Source organism: Haplochromis burtoni, unplaced genomic scaffold, assembly GCF_018398535.1.
Source record: "Haplochromis burtoni strain Fernald_Lab_line unplaced genomic scaffold, NCSU_Asbu1 Contig_129, whole genome shotgun sequence".
Taxonomy (NCBI): domain Eukaryota; kingdom Metazoa; phylum Chordata; class Actinopteri; order Cichliformes; family Cichlidae; genus Haplochromis; species Haplochromis burtoni.
The window spans coordinates 762,039-780,592 of record NW_024582490.1 but is presented as its reverse complement, the minus strand read 5'-3'; the positions used below and the strand labels follow the sequence as shown (position 1 = coordinate 780,592).

At 42.5% G+C, this 18,554-nt stretch overlaps 1 protein-coding gene across 3 annotated transcripts in view; it reads right to left on the bottom strand.

Annotated features, from left to right (window-relative positions):
- Nucleotides 1-6: 6 nt before the first annotated feature.
- Nucleotides 7-18,554, bottom strand: part of LOC102292082 (E3 SUMO-protein ligase PIAS1) — a 55,288-nt gene continuing 36,740 nt past the window's right edge. For 2 of the 3 annotated variants that reach the window (XM_005930420.2, XM_042224136.1), the window contains exons 3-13: nucleotides 9,719-9,803; nucleotides 9,467-9,605; nucleotides 9,248-9,382; nucleotides 7,929-8,034; nucleotides 7,535-7,608; nucleotides 7,092-7,252; nucleotides 6,046-6,182; nucleotides 5,620-5,851; nucleotides 4,896-5,035; nucleotides 3,448-3,488; nucleotides 7-1,444 (exon numbers count right to left, since the gene is read on the bottom strand). In XM_005930420.2, coding sequence (XP_005930482.1) covers nucleotides 1,082-1,444; nucleotides 3,448-3,488; nucleotides 4,896-5,035; nucleotides 5,620-5,851; nucleotides 6,046-6,182; nucleotides 7,092-7,252; nucleotides 7,535-7,608; nucleotides 7,929-8,034; nucleotides 9,248-9,382; nucleotides 9,467-9,605; nucleotides 9,719-9,803 — 1,613 coding nt within the window. In that variant the 3' untranslated portion in view covers nucleotides 7-1,081. Of the gene's footprint in view, nucleotides 1,445-3,327; nucleotides 4,245-4,780; nucleotides 5,036-5,619; nucleotides 5,852-6,045; nucleotides 6,183-7,091; nucleotides 7,253-7,534; nucleotides 7,609-7,928; nucleotides 8,035-9,247; nucleotides 9,383-9,466; nucleotides 9,606-9,718; nucleotides 9,804-18,554 lie in introns of those variants that run through there. The other variant, XM_042224137.1, reaches the window with a different exon arrangement.

The window sequence follows — 18,554 nt, the reverse complement described above, 5'->3', positions numbered from 1 at the left end:
CATTGTGCAAATGAAATAAACAACTGAAACTGTTCCATCGAAAACCTCTAAACTGGCAGGTATAAATAGTTTCACTTCTAAATGCTGTCTGCAGGTAGAGTCTCTAAAAGGAGGCGGGAATTGAGGAGAGGAAATGAAAAACATTAAAATAAAATGGAAATGGCTAATTCCACACTCCCCACAGCATCAACCTGAAGGTCAAAGGGAATGCATATATATTCATATATATATATATATATTTCTAAAGGCTTAAATATCATACATAACTTAAAAGCATAATAAAATTATTAGCACATTAATAAACTGTATATTCAGCGTCTGAAAAGCTCCCGTCGTCAGAGAGAGACACAAAATGCCGTGAATTTGAACGTGAGAAAAAGAGAACAGCACGCAGAGAGAAGTGAAGTTTAGATCGGAGAAATGCAAATCTGACATCTGGAAACGGGGTATAGCTAAAAGAGAGCAAACCACATGGCAACAGGCATATGAATGAGCTCGTGTTTGTGTGAGAACACAAAAAAATTAAACCCGACTCAGTCCTCCACTTACAAACAACGACTGAAGCAGCTCTCTAGACTGAAATTGTCCCGATTTAACATACAAAAGTAAAAGAGGAAAATAGATTCTGTTCTCTGTACACGGTGCCGCTCCTTTGTTTTTATTTTTAAAAAAAAAAAGAAAGAGAAAAGAGCTCCCCCCCCCCCTCTCCTTTGTGTTTTTGCTCAGGTAGCATCTTTGCTCGTTGTGCCGGGTTGGTACCAGTATAGCAGTAACGTGGGTTCACATGCTGGACAGGTTTCTGATCTAAAGTCAGCACACCAACACAATGTCCACACCTTTAAGTGATGACTCGGGACTGAACTCGGGTCAGTTGTCCGCTCATATTATTAGTGCTCTTCTTGAGACAGACTCGTCGTCACGGCTCCTCGAATGTTCAGGGTTTGATGACTCGCGGGGGGTGGGGTGGGGGTGGGGGGGCAGTCTAGTTTCTTAAAAGTCACCCCTCGCGGTTGAGTTTGTGATCGTTTGTTTGTTACTGGATTCCAGCTGTGCCCGCGCCGTCATCTCCACTCATCCAGGGTCAGTCCAACGATATAACATCGGGTATCCCGCCGTAAATAGCCGCCACCGCAGCTTCAGTGCTGCTCCGGCTGGCCACCACCCCGGGATGCGTGTGTGAGGAGTGTGAGCTCGAATGTGAGGACGAGTGTGTCGAATGAGTGTCACGGAGGCTGCTGGACGAGACCAGGCTGCTGGTGCTGCCCGAATTGCTCACCCCGTTGGTCGGCGCTGTCAGCGAAGGCGCAGAGGAGACTGCCGATTGGTCGAGGAACAGGTGGGAGGCGGAGGAGGAGGTGGTGTAGGGCATGAAGCGGTTGAGAAGCAGCTCGTGGTCTTCTGAGGCCGAGGCAGCCGCCGCTGCTGCCATAACCATGTTGTAATGCTGAAAGGAGGCAGAAACAGAAGCAGGGAGGGGGTGTTAGTGAGGCACAAAGTCCTGAAAGACCCAGATGTGGGTCAGTTTAAGTCTGAGAGTAGTTCAAATATCATTCACCCATCTGCATATCCTGCTTTTATGTTTCTCATTTACTAACAACACATTCAAACAGCGAGAACATAAGAGAAGAATAAGAGAAACATAAGAGATTACTAAACTATCCCAGACAACCAGACAGAACTCTAACAGGCAATCTTTGTGCATTTCACGCAGGTGAGCTGTTCTGCATAAGATACAGTTTAATAACAGACAATGTAGTGCTCTGTCATGGTGAAGAGAGAGGTGAGTGTAAAAGCAAAGATGTGCCTACGCTCAAATATGGTCACAAGCTCTGGGTAGCGACCGAAAGAATGAGATCATGGATACACGTGGTGGAAAAGAGATTTCTCAGAAGACCTCCCTTAGAGATAGGGTGAGGAGTTTAGCCATTTGGGCAGGGCTCACAGTAGAGCCACTGTTCATCCACATCAAAAGCAGCCAGCTGAGGTGGCTTAGGTGTCTGACAAGGATGCATCCTTGGCATGGTGTTCCAGGCATGTCCCATTGGGAGGAGGCCTCAGGGTTGCCCCAAGACACGTCAGAGAGATTCCATCTCTTGGCAGGCCTCCGCTGGCCTTGCTGTTTCCTCAGATAAGCTGGAGGAGGTTTAGAGGGAGGCTGCTGGCTCCGTGACCCAGCCCCGGATCAGCAGAAGACAATAGATGGATGGCGTTCCATTTTACTAAAGTGTGTATAGTGTGATCTTGTTAGTTTCACTTCACAACAACAGGTAATACCTAGGTATGGTAAGATAAGACTTAGGTATACCTAAGTCTTTGTTTATATGGGACAGAGATATCCCATATAAACGATGGTTTAGCGAGAGTGGGGAAATAGAACTCCCATTAAACAGGAAGTGACTTTTACCTGAACCACAGAGAGTGTGAAAGGTGGAAATAGTCATCTGCTGTTTCTGAAGTCATGACTTGCTCCATTATAGAACACATTATGACCAGGAATCAAAAAACAGCCAAGCCAACTTTATTTATAAAGCACTTTAAAAACAGCAACCACTGACCAAAGTGCTGATAGGCAGATAAATAGACTGAATATGACCCAAAATGAGTGACTTAGCCCATAAACTCAGCAAGAGAGAGTCAAGAAGACAGAAAGAAGTTTCCCTTCAGACTTCTACATGACCCAAAGTCTGGAAAAACAGATATCGCCTTCTGGTGGTCTTCGAAGAGAATGCAGGGTTAAGGAACTCATTCTTCATACCCATAAGCTGCAGTCATGACCCAGAACGGGGGGGGCACATACGGCGAGCTCTCCAAAAACTCTTTAATTCAAATCTCACGTATTATACTGCATGTACAGTCGCTGTCATGCAGTTGTGAAGAATGTGTAAAACTGACCTATGCCTGTAAGTCATTACAGGTGACCACTGGAGCACAGGTGTATTTAAAACTTTCAGGAAGCAACGAAACCGCTCTCCAACAAAAACTCCTCACTGTGAAGTCTGTGGATTCATGCAAAGCAATACTGACTCTTGATGTGCAGTTGCTGTTGAATTTTAATACTATTTTAGACACATATGGCATCCCATTCATCCTCACTGGCAGAAGAAATCCCAGATGCAGATAACAGCTGGATATTGCACTACTGAAGCTATGCAAGACACTCTTATTTGGCAAACCTTCATCTCTCCTTAAATAACCAGTACAGACTACAGCCCAGAGGCAGAAGAAATAAGAACGCTCGGTAACAGACACATTTTATGAGAAATAACACAAAGAGGGCAGCTTGTTTCTGAGGAGGGCTAAAAACAAAGCTTGTGCTTTCTTTTTTTCCATAAGCACGTTTTGAACATTTTGTTCTCACAGGCTTCCAGGATTTTACTGAAAACAACAAAGTGTTTCAGCTGCTAAATTCAGCCACGTTTACACAATATCAAACACTGCTGTACGTACCGGATGATTGTCCCCTTGAAGAAAAGAGAAAAAATTCAACTCTGGAAATAAAGTAGAGAAAAGGTCAGTGATGAATATCACAAATGCAAATACATATTGTATGGGGTTTGTTTTTTTTTAAAAGTTAAGAGAAGTCAGAAGCACAGAGAGGCACAAATCTGTGAAATAGGCAAGGTCGATTCATTAAAAGTTAAAGAGTTAAGTTCAGTTGCAATTTTAAGCTTTTTGCCTTTTCCATTGTGTTTTCTTTCAGAATTTACTGTGCAAAAGTCTTGAGCCACCTCCTTGTCAGAAAAATGGGAAATAGGCACAACAATATATTGAAACACCTGCAATCATACATGGAAATGCAGTGCTGTTATTGTTAGAGTTTATGACCATAGCACCCTGAGCATGCCCAGTCTCGGCTGAAGTCAGAAGCTAAGCAGGGTAGGGGATGGTTAGCACTTGGATGGAAGACCGTCTGGGAATACCAGCTGCTGTAAGCTTTGGGGTGGCTGTAGCTCAGGAAGTAGAGCAGGTTATCTACTATTCTGTTGGTGGTTTGATCCCTGGCTGCTCCAGTCTGCATGCCAAATATCACTGGGCAAGACAGGTTGACCCAAGACAGGTTGATCCTTTTAATGCATTTGTAATGTTTGGGATCATTTTCAGCATGAAGTTGTTGTAAATGAGACGCTTTCCACATGTTATTGCATAATGAATCAATGTCTTTTCTGCATTAATCCAAGTGAGGCTACAGTTTGTTTGTTTTTTTTAAGCCTGACATTTTTTGGTCTTATCACTTCTTTTGTCCTCCACTTATGCAGTTTCTTCAGTGTTTTTAAGGACACATTGCACACTACACTGAGATCAGTTAACTAATAGCTCTTTAGGAATCACTGTGTTAGAGCAAAAATACTATTTTATATCTGTCAAACTGTGTTAGCTCTGGCATTTTTCATCTGATTCAACTAAAGAAAGTATGAAAATGGCAAACTTTTGTGTCAGGCTGCTACTAACAAAGTGCTAAAGATAGAATTTAAAATGCGTTGCTAAATTGTCTGTTATGTGTAAACACAACACTGCTTCTTATCTTGAGTTAGGAGCATTTATTATTAATTATTACTTCTACTGAATGAGCCACGATGAGCCAAAGACCTTCAGAAAGCCTGGAGAACTGCTGCACTTTGAAAAATGACAACAAAGCGTGGCTCACTGGAAGATAAACAGGAAGAAATGAGAGGTGACTCAAGACTTTTGCACAATACTTTTGTTATGTTAGAACAGTGTGGCTCTTTGGCAGAATTTTAAATAAAGTTAGCACAATTTTAATCAAATTTGGCTACACACTGTGAATGATATAGGTTATAGTTAGGTTTACATAAATGCACTGTACACAACAGTATCTTTACTAATGCACATGTATTCATGAATACTTGCAAAGCATCCTGTATGTGTGTCATTACCTGAAAGGTCATTGGGGGTGTGGTAGTAGGGCCTGTAGTCCTGGATGAGAGGGGGGACAGGAGGGATGTAGCTGGTGTCTATCCCGGGCATGCTGGGGGTACGGCTCACAGGAGAGGCCTGATGGTGCAGGTTCAACACGCTAAAGGCAAACACAGAGGAAGAAGACGAAGAGATAAAGAACTAAAGAAGCCACGTAACTTCTAATAAGGCTTTTATGATGTGTCATGTGTACTGGGATAAACCACAGGGCCGTCCTGTCACCTTCAATTAGAAAAGTAACACTCACAGGATTCATTAAAGAGAAATGGGAGCAGCAGATGCACCTAATGAATTTTGGATTGGTAGAAAAGGCAGCTGTTTAAATTTCATAGCCATACTAAAGCTGGATTCAAGACTTCAGTCGGGTCTGTTTGTCGGCAGTTTTGAAATTTTGCGACAAACTGTGATTGGCTGAACTTTGATTCCTGTTTGCAAAAAAGGCAAGCGAGGCGAGTTATGGAAAGTCAATCGGGTCATCAGACGCAAATGTTTCGTCGACACGCTCGGGCACCGACTGCGAGCGCCGATGTGAAATGTCAAGAAGATGCTGTGCTCATGAATCATTTAAGCAGAGAGACAAAACTGCCCACGCGAGCGGCTAAAACGAGCATCAATTTCACATTTAATCAAATTCAACCTGCCTGCGGAGATTAAATCAGCATCTAGGGTGTGTGCTCGCCTCACCCTTTGTTGATGACGGGTGGCGAGGTCGGGGACATCGAAGGGCACGCTCTTTTGATAGGAGGAGGCAGCGTTGGGGGCGGCGGCGGCGGCGAATCCGGTCCTTCATCGTCTGAGGAGCTGTCCAGTGTCAAGTCGATCACTTCCACTTTCTTGCCGTTGCTGCTGTCGCTGCCTCCGTGGCTGGATGCCGAGGAGCTCCGCTGATCTGAGCCTGCGGCGGTCCGGCATGAGCCTGTAGAGCGGCGGTGATGTATCAGTTTGTGTTTGTGCAAATGTTTTTGCTTTTCAGAGACTGAACAGTTAAAAAAAAACAAAAACACAACTTCTCCCAACAGATGCCTCGCCTAATTAAAGCTGGGATCACTAAAGGCAGGCTTTCAGGCTAGCATTCCCCTTCCCTCCCTCCTTGTTTATCCCTCATCTCACCATCCAGCCCATTGTTATAGGAAGCAGAGGACACCTCCTGCACTTCCTTCTTAGACCTCATGGGGGCCCAGCTGCCATCCTCCTTAAACTGGATCTCATCACAGTCCGTGCAGCTATTGAGGATCTCTACAAAAAGCCTGAGAACAAACATACATGTCATACAGCAACCAAGAGAAAAAGACTTCACATCCACTTTACAGTTTCTCTCTAAAAATCATTCCACACACGGTTCTTTTATATTGAGCAAGTGTTTGGAAGATAAACCCCCCCACTACATTTATTAGAGTAAATCCCTTATGCTGTATCATTTTATTTGTATCCCATCATATATATATATATATATATATATATATATATGTGAAGAAGAACCACATAGCAAGCATTGAGTAACAGAGTAAATAAAGAAAACAATACAACGCTCCACAGAGCAACAACAAACAAACAACAACAAGAAAAGGAGAGACGAGGTAAATTGTTACAGTGTTCTGGGACTTTAAACATAAAGGCTGTTTTTTGCTGCAAAAAATATAGTGTGGCACGTACACTGACCAGCCACTTTATTAGGTACACCTGTTCAACTGATTGTTAACACACATTTCTAATTGGCCAATCACATGGGACCAACTCAGTGGATTTTTGGAATGTAGACAGGGACAAGACGACCTGCTGAATTTCAAAACGACGCATCAGAATGAGGAAGAAAAGTGATTTAAGTGACTTTGAACGTGGCATTGCTGTTAGTGTCAGACGGGCTGGTCTGAGCGTTTCACAAACTGCTGGTCTGCTGGGATTTTCCTCTATAATCATCTCTAAAGTTTACAGAAAATTGCCTGAAAAAAACCAAAGAGAGAAAAATCCAATATCCAGTTCTCTCTGCAAAAACAACCCATTGATGTCAGCGGTCAGAGGAGAACGGCCGGGCTGCTTTGAGCTGATAGAAAGGCAACAATAACTGAAATAAGCATTTGTTACAACCACGGTATTTAGAAGAGGACCACTCTTGCCACTATTTGATCAAAGGTCACCGGCAGGCCACAGCGACCTACCCATCAATGATGAGATGCTCGTACGGCGCCTTCTTGTCGCAGACGGGACACACCCAGGTGGGCTTCTTCTCATTCATTTGGATGTAAAGTGTGGCGTCGAAGCACTGCAGGTGGGAACATGTCAGCGCCCGGCACGGGATCATCAGCCGCATCTTCCCCAGCTGCGCAGTGAGCACATACGTAGTCAGGCCACGAAGGAAGTATAAGTGACACACAAATGTCACAAACACAACAAACCCATATAGCAAAACAGGATAGGGGCCAGAAGACAATAAGACAGGTGGTTCATGTTCACATACATAAGTTATGTGCGAGGGCATGTCGAGTCACATACAAAGTAAAATGAGAGGAAAAAGAAAAGTAAAGAATGGAGCAACGTGTTTGGGCATGACTGAACCTCGAAAAAGGGCCTTAAATTCATGAGGAGCAGGGAGCATGTTTACCGGGCAGAGGAGCGACACTCGAAGGCTGGTTGTGGCTATTTCGCTGTCTGGGTCGGCTGTTAGCTTCTCTTTTACTGCAGGGTAGAGGAGAAGGACAAACACGTGTCAGTGTCAGAACCAAAGTCCTGACTTCTCCTACCAGATGAGCCTCCTGAATCACTGCCTGACTGCACCTAAATCTTTTTATGCAACTTGCAAAACAGCATGCAAGAAATATACAGACAGCTCCCATCTGACTGGATGAAAACATTTCAAAACAAGAGTTCAGTCTTAAGCCTTTTGCCCTGTCCCACACCACAAATTCAGCCTTTGATACATTAAATTACAGTGGAAACAGAAGAACAGCATTAGCTGATACACTGGATAGGTGCTTCTTTTAAAAAGAGGTGCTTACTGAGTGCTCTGGAGTGGTCTGGGTTTCTGATGCCTTTAGCTCGCAGTCTCTGTAACAGCACTGTGGACGACTGCTGCTTCACCAAGTACACCGCCATCGAGTAACTCTGAACACACGGGAAGACACGACAGAGAGTGACAGCACGTCCTTGAACATGTTACTCAGTATAACTTTCAATGTTTGCCTCCACAGTCTCAGTGAAATCGATCCATCTGCTGTGACACTAATGTAAGTTGTGCAACAGTCAGCAAGCTCTTCTGTTCTCAGACCTTTCCTTTACCGCCCTCTACTGTCCGTCTCCACCCACCTCGATAAAAGCCAGCAAATATAAAGACAGAATTTTCTTAATCACATTTATGACGCGTTTATCCTGAAATCCTTCATCAAACGCCTCTGAATCCATGTATTTTAAAGGGAAATCTTCCCCTGAAGTTGTAGTTTTTATCCAATTTTGGTTTTCTTTTACAACGTTTGGCTGTAAAAAGGGAACACTGTGCCCCTTCCTGGGCTTCGCACCAATTTGAAAGCCTCTTTATATAATCAAAGTATTCTTTAAGTCTTTTTTTAAATAGGCTCTTCTCTGCTTCTTCTTCTTTTTTTGTCTGTCATCTATGTGAACACAGTAAGTTAAGAACACCGTGTGATGTGATCATACACTGAGGCATGCGGCAGCACCCCGTTGCATAAATGGGGACATACATTAATCAAGATTAATGCAGATTTTCAGGACCTCTATTTAAGACAGAACATTCACATTAATAACACCTGCAGATCAGCTCCAACACCAGATTAATTAACCGTGTTGTATCTGGATAGAGCACACAATAGAATTTATTTAATTTTTTTAATGATCATGATGCCATTAAAAAAAAAAAAAAAGTCAAACCGTAACTTGTCTCTAGTCCCTTATGTTGTGTTACTAAAAATAAAAAAAGACTATATTGTGATTCAAGTGCTTGGAAGTATAAAGAGTGAAAAAGTCTGCAGAGGAAGTAAAGGAGCAAGAGTGCAATGAGTTGAGCACAAGACATTCACACATAATATTTCTATGTCATTTCTTTGTAAAGCCAGAATTAGCTTCGTCTTATTTGTATTAAGCTTGTTTACGTGTTTGTCTGATGGAAGAGGCTTAGACGAGGTTGGGGGAGCTGCAGGAAGTCAGATATCTGCTTTCAACTTCAGAACGACACCAAAGCTGAGAAAAGCAAAAAGTAAGCCTTCGTATTTGAGCAGCTGCAACCAGCAAATGTTTAAATTCAGTCATTACGCATCTAAAGTGTCAGTTATTCACACACACTGCAAAAAGCTTTGGCTCCTACCCTTCCGATCTCAGCGGTCCACGACACCACGATGGTATTGGGGACTGTGGTGGACAATCTGACTAGTGAGGTAATGTTGATTGGGCGGCTGGGCCGCTTGGGCTCGACACCGTTTTTGGTTGGAGGAAGATAACCCTAGAAATGAGAAGCGAATATCATTAATGTCGTTTTCCAGGTGGCATTCTAACATTCTTTATTAAACGGCTGAGCGCTTCTCACCGGCAGGTTGCACGGCTTCCCGTTTACTTTCACACACAGATTGGGGGGGAAATGGTCTTCCTGAGGACAGCTGGTCTCCGACAGGCAAAACCGCAACTGAACCTGAACTGAGAAGTCACACTTGGTCCCCGAGATGTCCCTTTGAGAGCAGAAACACATTTATCAATGCGCAGCCGCGCAAACCCTGTACATTTCTGAATTATTCATGAACAATTCAGCATCCTGCGTTGCCGGAGCGGCGTTAAATTTTACATTGAGCTGCTGATCTGCTGAACTTGCTGCGGCGTTAAAGCGAAGGCGAAACATGTCTCCTGAAACCGCTGGCTGTTGTCTGACGCTGCAGAGAGACAGAGAGAAAGCGGGAAAGGACATGTTTTAATAGTTGAGGACATTACATATAAACCTGAATTAATCGTGCCTGCTTTCTCACATTACATGCATCTACTTTTTAACCCTCAGACATAAATATAATAAAAAACAACGTCTGAACAAATAACACGCCCCATACATGAAGCAGGTGAGGAAATATGTGCACAGCTGTGTAGCAGAGGGGCTCTCCTTCATAAACATCTGCATTATCAGGCAGGGCTCGCACGCATGAAATGACTAACTGAGAAACACTTGGACGCCAAAACCAAACCTCACACTAAGGTGAAAACGAAGGAGAAAATGTGTGCGTGCTATTTATAGGCCCACCCACAGGTGCGAGCTCGAGGAAAGTTTGAGCTGGATTTGTGTAGGAGGTCAACATGAAACTACGAGTCATGAGGGTTCAAACCGAGCCCTGTTTTGCATTTGGACTTTAACGATGTTTCAGCTTCTTAAGAAACTTGCTTAAATATCTTCTGTCATAAAGTGAAAGACAGACACCGACAGTTAGTTTCTCTTGGCACAGATGGGTATCCCATCGAACCAGAGGCAGTTCAGGGGTTTTAAAAAAGAGTTTATATATTCTATCATCCCTGTGAAAAATTCATTAACATGTTTGAACATGTTCGTTTGATGATTTCAGATGGAAATGTAAAAATGGCAAATTATCATTTTAGGGTTATTACATTTTAAACTGCAACTACACAAAAAATAGCAGCCACAGAGGTCGTAGTGAAACTCCAAACGTGACAGTTTCTCAGGTCCTTCCGTTTGCACTAATATTTATACTCTCACATCTTTGGGAGCTCACCTTTGACACTACCTTCAAGTCTTTCGTTTGGCAAGATAAAAGCCCCGTGGGTCATAAAAAATGTGGTATGGGAGTTACAGACATTTAAGTATTATATTCAGTACTGTGCAAAAGTCTCGTTTCTTTATGTTGTGCTTCTGAGGATGGCATCTCTCAGTGCAGTACGTTCTATATATTTGAGAAAACTGATCTGAATGTTGTTGTTAAGAAATACAAACATTCAGCAACGACCTGACAAGGGACATGTGGGATACATCTGCACTTGGTTTAAAGAATGATCATGGATTGGCTTCCCCAGAGTCCGGACTTCGACTTTATTGAAGATCATCTGAACTGAGAACAGGAAAAAAAAGGCAGCCAACATCCAAAGAAGAGCTTTGAATGTCCTTCAAGAAGCCTAGAGAACTATTCCTGAAGACTACAAGACAGCTTCCTAAGGCTGTGTTGAACCATAAAGTTAGAATAATAATGGATTGCATTTTACATAGCGCTTTTTGAGACCCTCAAAACACTTTACAATTAAACTATTCATTCACTCTCACATTCACACACTGGCAAGCTACAGTTGTAGCCACAGCTGGGGCAGACTGACAGAAGTCCCTCTGGCCATCACCAGTAGGTGAAGTGTCTTGTCCAAGGACACAACGACCAAGACAGAGAGAGCAGGGGATCGAACCGGCAACCTTCCGGTTACAAGATGAGCTTCCCAACCCCCTGAACCATGGTCGTCCCCTGACTGACTGTGCAAAGTCAGTTTTTATCTATATGTTGCATTCCCGTGGCACGGTGGTTAGCACTGTTGCCACACAGCAAGAAGGTCCTGAGTTTGCATTTTGTGCAGAGTCTGCTGTGTTTCTGTGGGTTATGGCTTTCTCCCACAGTCCAAAGAGAACCAATGGGCAATGTTAACTGGTGATTCTAAATGGGCCGTAGGTGTGAATGCAAGTGTGAATGGTTGTCTTAATGTGTTAGCCCTGCGACGGATTCCCCTATGACAGCTGGGACAGTGGACAAACAGTTTGGCATACAGAGGACTTGACTCAATGACTGTAAGGTGCTCAGGTGGTCCTGTAGCTTTAAAATGAACCCAAACCATCACCCCTCCACTACCATGCTTTGAAATTGCTTTTGACGTACTGTACTGCTCAGTGTCTGACCTTGAGATGAAGTTCCTGGGATGTACACTCGTAATAAACTGTAAAATGCCAATATATTCATGTGTTCTGTACACACATGAAATCAAACTACACTTTAAATTGGGTTGAGATGAACAAACAGGTAAAAAAAACAAAAAACAACAACAACCAAAAAAACAAGAAAAAAAAGCAGATTTAAAAAAAAATTCCAGCTGAGATGTAGAACAGGTGATGAACTTCTTAGTTGGAATGAAACTGAAAAATGAAAGCAACTAAAGTCTCCACTGAAAAAGATTTTCTTAAAAAAAAACTTCATTACAAGTTTTCCTTACGCAGACCACTATAATCAGTGTTAAAACACTGTTGATGTTTTACTCCCTCTGCGTGGATGTTGTGAAACAGATAAATCTCAGTGGGAATGTTTTGGTCTGCAGGTTGTGTAAGTGAGGAGCGAGGAGGAGTTGTTGCTTTAGCTACATAAAATAATGCTGAACTGTGAGTTAAAATGTGTCTCTGTACACACACACACACACACACACCAGTTTTAAGAACACAAAAATGCTTTCCATCTATGGCGTGTGCGTGTGTGATAGGGGGGTGGGGGGCAGTACAGTTCCTATGGATGATTACTGGACCAATCATGTACCTCCTCTCGGCATACCAAACAGCCATTAAATTTCCCAGTGATGACCCGTCTCATCACCAGCGTGGTATATAATTTGTTTGACATGTGCAGTGTTTGCTGTATGTTCCTGTGTGTTTTAAGCAGCAGCCTGTGCACTGCGGAACAAAATCATGCGCGAGTGTGCTTTCGAACAACCATCTCCCTCCTCTCCGGGCACACAGGTTATAAATAGAAAAAGCTCTCTCACTCCCTCACTCTTGCTCTGCCTATCTCCTATCACTCTATAACTCCCTCTCTCTCTCTCTCTCTGGTGCTGGATTTGTTTCTGGTGTTTCAAAGTGAGTGGTTGGGAGAGATATGAAAGAGGTTGAAATGGCCTTTGATTGATGTCTTCCTCACTCTCACTAACACAAGGCTGTATTTTTACCCAAGCACAGTGTTGGACATCAACTTTAACATATTTGCTTTGTTTTTCTCACTAACTGGTCTAAAGTAGCAAAATATATATATATATATATATATGCTTATATCTGAAAGCAGATGCAAGCTCCTCATTAGCCCTTTACCATTAATCTTCCTTGGGATTTCTGTCCTGCTTATACACAAAATTAAAAGTAGCAGTTTGAAACTAAACTTAGTCTTCTCGCCACAGATCATATTTCTCATTCAAATCTACAACGGTCAACTTTTGGTATTATAGCGGGCACTGCTGCCAAGACACGTGTTGTGCCATATCTCATCACTCTCCTGTTTCCTTGGTAACCTAGCAACTACCATTAACACAGCACATGGAGCCCAGAGCCGATGAATGGAAGAGTCGCGTCATCTCCGTTCACTCCAATGATCCTGATAATGCAGATCTTTAGCAACATATGCTAGCTGCACCATAGAGATATAGCACAGCGTGGAAGTTTGAGATGCATTTTTACAAGGTAATAAGTTAAAAAAAAAAAAACCCAAGTCTGTAATGTTATCAGCACACAATCCAACTGTCCACTAAGCACTTGTCAGGACTCTGATTTAGTCAAGGGCTCTGATGAGCCTAGCCTAGCGCTAGCCACAACCGGGTTTCTTTACTTTGTTTTTACTGAAAATCAAAAGCAACACATCTATGGATGTTACACAGAACAAATACAGTTGATTTATTAACAAAAAATAAAGGAAAATCTAAAATCTCACTGGAAATGGGGGAAACTGTTAGCCTGAGTTTCACCAAAAGTACAAAATGCTACCTCAGGAGGCGCTAAATCCCACGAAACTATGCAGACTTCCATTGTTTACAGAAGAACAAGAATAAGAAGCATAACAGCTGCTTAAAACAAACTCAGAGATTTGTTACTGTGGTGATGCAACAGTTTGGTCCACTGATATCTGCTGTTGCGATCACTCATGTAAGGAAGGCAAAGGATATAAATAAATCAATCTTTTTTTAAATCATATTTTTACTTCTGATTGCAGCCCAGTTATTGGCAGATATTCTAATAATATACATGTAAGTGGGAAAAATCTTTTCACAGAAGTCTGTTTAGTACTTGGGACAAACTAAATATAACCAATGATTCAATAGCTTGCAAAACCAGCTTCAGCAGCAATATTTCAATGAAATTATTTTCAGTGTGACTTTATCAGTCTCTAACATCACTGGGGAGGGATTTTGGCTTACTATTCAGTTCAGTGAGGTATGTAAACATTTGTTTATGCACAGCTTTCGGTTCCACCTCGACGTTTCAGCACTAGGTTGAGGATCTGGACTTGGACACCTTGATTCTTTTCTTTTTCAGCCATTCTGTTCTCTGCTGTACTTGAGATCACTGGCCTGTTACATGACCCAATTTCAGCCAAGCTTTAGCTGTCAAACAGATGGCTTCAGATTTGACTAGAATACTAGAGTGGCACAGTCTTCTGTGGTTAGCGCTTTTGCAAGCAAGAAGGTCCTGAGTTTGCATTTTGTGCAGAGTCTGCTGTGTTTCTGTGGGTTATGGCTTCCTCCCACAGTCCAAAGAGAACCAATGGGCAATGTTAACTGGTGATTCTAAATGGGCCGTAGGTGTGAATGCAAGTGTGAATGGTTGTCTTAATGTGTTAGCCCTGCGACGGATTCCCCTATGACAGCTGGGACAGTGGACAAACAGTTTGGCATACAGAGGACTTGACTCAATGACTGTAAGGTGCTCAGGTGGTCCTGTAGCTTTAAAATGAACCCAAACCATCACCCCTCCACTACCATGCTTTGAAATTGCTTTTGACGTACTGTACTGCTCAGTGTCTGACCTTGAGATGAAGTTCCTGGGATGTACACTCGTAATAAACTGTAAAATGCCAAAATAGCTGCTTTCATAGAGGTGCTCACACTTGCTGATGATCAGTTACTGACCCTCTTAATTCCGATGGAGTGAGTAAGGGTGGACTTGGGTTTTCAAAGGACTGCAGTGAAAAGTCTCCTTTTCACATGACTGCAAGTCGCTGGCATGGTGGGTCTGTCAATATGTAACTTGGTGATTAATCAAAACCCTCAACCTTTATTTGTAACTCAGCAGGTCAAAGTTACATGCAATAATGCTAGACTGAGTGAGATTTTCCACTTCAGCAGAGTGAAGACTCTTACTTTATTGCCAGTCAGCCGGCTCCTGTTGGTTCAGATGCTTTTGGTCTTGATAGCAAGATTAGGTGTATGCTGGCTTGACATGGGTGGACAGTACAACTGCTGGTTTATATTTAAGAAAAGATTTTATATTTGTTTGCAGAGTGGACTCAGATCCTAACAGAATTTAATGCAACAGCATCCTCTAATTACCCCTTAAAGCGACAGATTCTGCTCTTTAGCAAAAGTTATAAGCTCATAAAATTGACTACATCATATGCAGCAGAATTTCTATAAACTGAGCTTCTACTTATTCTCACTGAAAGAAGCAACAGAGAGCAATGATCAAGAGCTGGAATTACAGTTCCCGGCATAGCATGAAATCTTATTTCTGACTAATGGTGCTTAATAAACATAAATAAATCACCGGGACATTAATTTTGAGGCGCAAGCATAATCACAATAAATAAATAAAAGCTTCTATTAATACAAATCTCCAACCATGTGTCTCAGAGTACCAGGAGATTATTCTGAGTAAATGCAGAAGAAGAGAGGAGGACAGCTGAGGTGAAATTTCTAAAGGTCTAACATGTGTATTACAGATAGCACAGGCTAAAGGATTTTTTGCAGTTTGTGATAGACTGTGTGCTTAATGTCGAGCTTTTGAAATCAGTTCAGCACCTCTGAAGGCAAAAACCTGCAGACTCTCTGTCCTTCATGGTACGCGGTTTGAGACCCTTGCTGTACCTGGCACTGCGCTGCATTTTAAACTGTTTCTAAACTGTAAACTGTATCTAAGGCAGATGGTGGGAGGAGTGACAGATGGGAGAATGACCTCCAATAGGTTGATGTTTACAGTACAGAGGAAATAAACCAAGCGGGAACCAAAATATACAGTCAGCTGCAGTTTTTCTGAGTATATAGAATCAGTCAGAGATGTATTTCTATTTTTTCCCCGTGCATGCCTAATAACAGAAGAGGCTGAAATGACACTAACCTAGCTGTAGACCTAGTTTCTACTGAGCCTGAACTGCAGCGGCTATATTAAGAATTTGCTCTAATATTTTGTTGTGCACTTATTAATATAAATGTGGTGGACAAAAACAGCAAAGGTTCAAGGAGATCCAAAATAACTAACAACTACTTAGCCACTGTGGGAGTATGCACAGTGCCCACAACAATGAATATGCACATACACACTGGTCTCTAAAAATACATAGGTTATCTGATTAATGAGCTCTAAAGGGAGGTGAAAAAGGGATGTGACTGGGTTGGGATTCCCACACGCCAACGAGCCAGCCTTCCCAAAAAGGAAACGTCTGTAAACCTTTCGACAAGCACACAACTGTGAAGAAAGAAAAAAAAGTTTTGCGGCTGACATATTTATGTTTGAACTAAATTTATGTTCCAGTGTGACCACATCTGTTTTAAACCATGCGATTTAGCTGTTATCGGCCCATTTAATGGCTGTTATCAGTTGTTATCAGTACAACACATATTGCCAGTAGGCGCACTCCCCTCTACCTTCGAGCTGGCTCGGTAAGCCTCTACCATCCATTGTAATGAGAGATAAACAGAGAGCAACACAGACGTCTACTGTCCGCGTATAATCTCTGCTCCTAAGTGCTGTGCTAAGCTAGCAAATGTACACTCTTTACTTGTTAAAAAGTGGGTTAAATAAAGGAAGTGCCAACGTCTAACCTTTTGTTCCAAAACAAAGCTAAAGACTGAGTAAAAACAAGAGTTTGCTCGCTTTTGGTGGCAAATTCATCTGTTGTGGTTGAGAGCTGACTCAATTATACGTCAGCCACTTTTAATGCCGTTTTAACCTGTGAACCTCCACTCAGAAGGGCAGAATGAGGTATAACTACCCACTAGTTGAAAGCGGAGGCCACCTACTTGGGATTGATACCAAGAGATAACTGCCATTCAGCAGGCTCATAACAACTGAAATCAACGTCTAAAAAGGTGTTAAAATTGGCAGCTGATAAAATAGAGTGAAATAATAAATTATATTTCACATTAAAAATAGGGGTGTAACTATTACCAGGCTCTTTACAGCAAGAAAACGTAAAATCTGGGTTCGGCTCTGCTTTGAAAAGAAGAAATGTGAGCTAAACATCAGAGAATGTGCTCGAGCTTCATAGCCACTCTTCAGCACAACAAAGCCCAGCTGGAGTTTATTAACTTGTTAGTGGCCTTGCTACTTTTTCTCTGGTGCACCGCATGCACGGGCGCACCGCGCACACAGAATCAAAGGCAGTGCCACATGTGCGTGCACAAACACAACATGCAGCAGCGTTCACAGACAGAACAAAGACAAAAATCCTTCCAGCGTCACTCAAACTACAACGCCAGAATGATCGGCGACAAAAAGGTCGGCTCTAAATGTCACACTCACATTCATGCACAATGACAACTTTCCAGAAGTGTTTCTTGCCCCCCCTGCAGTTATTACCTTTTATTATCCACATGTTGTAAAGTTACATACTGACAGAGCTCATTTAAGCATTCCAGCGTGCACACAGCACTGCTCAGGCTGGCATTAAAGTTTCTTTCTGGTCCTGCAATCCTTGTCAGTGTGCACACTGGAGCACGCGTGTTGCTGTGTTTTCAGAGCTTGGCCTCTTGCCATCACCCACCACGCCCATGTTAGTATAGAATCAAAGACACCCAAAGATACGACACTGTTCCTCCTCTCTGAGACCAGCTTAAAAAAACAAAGAAGAAGAGGAGAAGAGCAAAGCTACAGATGTTTAGGTTTCTTATTAGTTGGGTCTGTCTAATCAGGCAGTTTGTCGAGATGATGATGCACCAACTCAGACAGAAGAGGAAAATAATGCTGCTTTAATAGGCTCTGAGAGATGGAAGCCATTTTCTGCTGCGTGTTTATAGCCGAGTGCAGCCAAGGCTCCTTTTGTTGATGTTCGTTCGCTGTGAGAAGTCTGAGTTGTTTACAGAGAAATAAAGATTTCGCACGGGATCACACGGAGGTCAGAGTACGAGCTGGCAAGTCTCTAGTTGTGTTTTGATGCTGGGCGACGAGGTCGGCTCGCGCTTGTTGGATGTTTTGGAACATTGCCGCCATATTCTTCCACGTATAGCTGATAGTGTGTGCGTGATACAGTATCTTTACTGATTCTTAGAGTTCTTGATTTGCTCAGCAGAAACAAGACGTACGGAACATTTGATTTGTGGCGATTAAATGTGCTTGCTCGAGGACACTCCAGTAGGGCGGATAACTGTGACAGGAACCTGAACGCACTGATTTGCAGACATCAAGTGTTTCATTCCGATTTTATTAAATTCAAGTTGTACAACTCTTTGTGCTTTCAAACTTTCTTTCGTAGGGACTAAACTCAGCACTTTCTACTGATGTTTCAAAATTAAATCTTTTAACAGACATGAACGCATCTGATTTGAAGGAAGTTTTTCACTTTAAAACAGTACCATCAGTTAATTAAGACATTAAAAAGGAGCCAATCAAGGAACATACAAATCCTGTGTGAAACACAAAAACATGAAGCCAACAAGCTAACAAGAGCCTTCTATTGGATAATCACTGC